General features: G+C 36.8%; 1 protein-coding gene across 1 annotated transcript in view; it reads left to right on the forward strand.

Moving 5' to 3' along the window:
• The first annotated feature begins 260 nt into the window (after window positions 1-260).
• LOC143745386 (kin of IRRE-like protein 3) overlaps window positions 261-3,500 on the forward strand; it is an 88,077-nt gene continuing 84,837 nt past the window's right edge. The window contains exons 1-2 of the mRNA XM_077237486.1: window positions 261-343; window positions 609-758. Of these exons, the coding sequence (XP_077093601.1) occupies window positions 704-758 (55 nt within the window). The 5' untranslated portion in view covers window positions 261-343; window positions 609-703. The remainder of the gene's footprint in view (window positions 344-608; window positions 759-3,500) is intronic.

A 3,500-nucleotide genomic window follows, 5' to 3' on the forward strand; every position in this document is an offset into this window, starting at 1 on the left:
TTTCTATTGACGCTGTTATCCGCTTTCCCGAATGGCAAAAAATAACTCAGTCTGTCTCTCTCTGCTATTTAATGAGAAAGGTAACACGTACTTTTCACCTCCCGTATTGAAGACTGCTTACCTTCAGGGCACTTTTTCATTTGTAGCTCATTCTATTCGACTTGAAGGTGAACGGCCGTATGCGAGCGTCCGTTCCTGAGCCTGTCATCCGGCACTGGCTGAGTTTGACGTCAGGGAAGTGAGTTTCTCGGAGTGAGCGTGGAGTCGAGGAGCTTCGGCTGATTTATAGTGCAGATCTGCAGTCTTGTGGATCTCAGCAGTGTCATGTTCAGCTTTACTAACTGTGAGGCACCCACTCATACTTCTGTGTGTCAGTGCACTTTATTAAGGATTCCAGTGACATAAAGTTGAAATTTCTAGATTTACTCTTCAAAGTGAGTTTTGGGGGGTTGGAGTAGATTTACTAGAGCCATAATAATGATCCTCAAGTAAAAGGCTGTTTTTTGTAAATCCTCTGGCGGGGGCAGTGAGCTCCGACAAATTGTATTTGATGATTTATAATCGTGACCTCCCTTGCTCATTCTTTCTCTCTTTGCTCTCTGTTTTAGGAAGCTGTGTTGTGTTTATCCAGCAGCCCCATGACCTGGTGGTAGTTGCTGGGCAACCCGTGACCCTGCCGTGCTCCATCACTGGATATCATGGCATGGTGCTGTGGGTCAAAGACGGCCTCGCTCTAGGGGTCAACCGGGACTTGTCAGGTAAGAGATTTCGTAGCCTAACCTGTGGTGAAATAACTCTACCTCTCATGGCTTATTTCTTTATTTATCAGTTGCCACCGTAGATGGTCATACACATTAGGGGTCCACCGATTATCTGCGCCGATATTGAGCATTTTTATGCTTATCGGTATCGGCCATTTTCAAAACCGATTTGCAGATAAAATAATTTAATGTTATTTAGTGTTATTTAATGTTATTTAAGTTATTTGATAATTTAACTGTATAAAGCGGAACGTCACGGAATTTTTCAACTTCTTGAAGAATTAATAAAAAGCAGGTCAGTACAAATCAAATCGAATTTCAAACTGCAAAAAGACTATTTAAATATGAATCTTGCATGTCTCTAAATGAATGGTGCAGACGTGTGATTTCATTTACCACACATACACACACACACACACACACTGGAGCACGCGTGACGCTTGTGCTGTTTTCAGCCTCAGCCGCATGATTATATGAGGATATAAACATCATCTCCAGAGCCGCTTAGTCACTTCATGAGCTTTTTAAAGCTTCAACTGAGAAAAGTTATCGTCATATCATAAACACACAGAAACTCAAAGATCTCCACGGCAACCCGTCAAAATAAAAGTTCGTTTTTTCATAGGGCCCTAAACATGTAATTTTTGTTCAACTGTAAATAAATTGAATAAGTTTGATTTTAATTAATAAGAAATGCTTTTTGATCACTAAAATTTAATTTAACCATTAAAATAGAGTCTTTAAGTTTTACAGAATGCTGCTGGGTGCTCCCTGCACATTTTTTTTGTTATTATTATTAATAATAATAATAATAATAATGTTAATATCAACAGTTCTCAGATTTAAAGATATGTTTAAAATCATTTAAAGAAAGTATTTGTCAAAACATGTTATTCTTAATTTTGACATTAACTTACATTTTTACACCAGACAGGCTATATATCGCTTTTAAAATATCGGTTATCGGTCTACTTGATCTGTAATAATTGGTATCGGTATCGGCCCTGACAATCAAATATCGGTCGCCCCCTAATACACGTGTGCAATTGGTTGATTACGTAATTGCAGTTAATTTATAATTTTAATATAATAACATAATTGCAATTTAAGATATAAAAAGTAGCCTGCAATCAATGGATATAAAGTCAAGACTTAAAGTCCCCATGAAATCAAAATGAAAGTTTTTTGGCTTTTAGTATGAATATGTTAGCCGTACTGTTAACTAGTGAGCTCCAAAACAATGATAAAATTCACATTTAGAAGACATAAGCATTCAACAATCTCTCACTTCCGCCAATATGGATCAGTGATTTTGATGACATCACTCTGCACTTCATCTTCTCATCAGATTTTCTATCCAATCAAATGCTCTCTAGTGTCTGAAGCATCTCGTCCCCTACATTATAGATAGACGCTGAAGCTGCTGCTTAAATCGGTCACTTGTTCACACGTGTACTATTTTCTACATGGTGAATGGCACTATAGTGCACTGTTTCGACAAACTGGAACGATTCAGATAATGTAAATATGCTTTCCAATGGGGCGAATGAAGTCTAGTTGTTTAAAACTGGGCTTTCAAATTCTCCAAGACTTAAGTCATTTAGAGCTTGATATGAAAGCAATATCTGTTGAGGAGGAAGAAACATTTTTGTAAATGTTTAAAAACTTGGGGTCTGTAGAACGTGTGTGTGTGTGTTTGTGTGTGTGTGTGTGTGTCTACTGTCACTTTTGATCATCTTAATGCATCCTTATTAAATAAAAGTATTCTTTTTTTTTTAATCCTACCGATCCCAAACATATTTTTTTCATTTTTAAATATATATTTATCTAAATATGAATATATTAAAACCAGTATTTTTTTTATCAACAGCAGTGTGCACATTCACATTATGTACATAATATTTTATAATAAAATTGTAGTTTTTTTTGCTCTGCTTTGCCGTGTAAGTTTTGCAGACTGAACAAACAGCCTCGTGTCTCTGCTGGATCGGTCTGTATCATCACAGAGAAGCTGAATATCTCAGAAATGTCTTTATCTAGTCTATAATACAAGACAACAGCCCATTCTGTCAGGTTGTGGATGCTTTCCCTGACAATACCGAGAAGCTTTTCCCCACTAACCTTTTCTGATTGTTGTGAAGGTTTTTCCCTGTTTGTTTCAGAAAGTTCCTGTCAGATTTACTGTCAGACTGAGCAAAGCAAAGCAACAATCGAGAATTAATTGCATTTCTATCATTAATTAAGGCAAACACTTCATCATCCGCAGAACCCAGAGAGACGTGCCGCAAGTGCAGCTGGTTTACATTCGCACGCTTTACAAATTAATTTGTTTCGAACGGATTGAAATGTTCTCAAAACTTCTCCCTTATGCAAGGACAATCTTTAGTCTTAGGTTTGCAAAATCAGATCGGGTTGCTTTGTAAATCATAAACAAATCAGATATGATTACCGGTCTCGCTTTCTTCAGTGCGCCACATTTACTGAATATTTTATTTGCAATGAACTGCCAGATTAAAGACAAAATGCCAAACAAACTTTGGTCAAATTCAAATTCATTGCACATTCGTCCCTAAAGCTTTCATTTGCTGAATGTCACTTTCAAATTTGCTTCAGCTCACTTGAAGTTGAACTTGTTAGCTCTTTGAAATATTTATGCTAGCGAAGCATAATTCATCGATTTATTCTCATATCTAACTCAAAGTACAGCGATCAGATCCCGTTTAGTTAATGTTTCACATA

This window comes from Siphateles boraxobius, unplaced genomic scaffold (assembly GCF_051911475.1).
Source record: "Siphateles boraxobius isolate OS27281-9 unplaced genomic scaffold, OSU_SipBor_1 200, whole genome shotgun sequence".
NCBI lineage: Eukaryota > Metazoa > Chordata > Actinopteri > Cypriniformes > Leuciscidae > Siphateles > Siphateles boraxobius.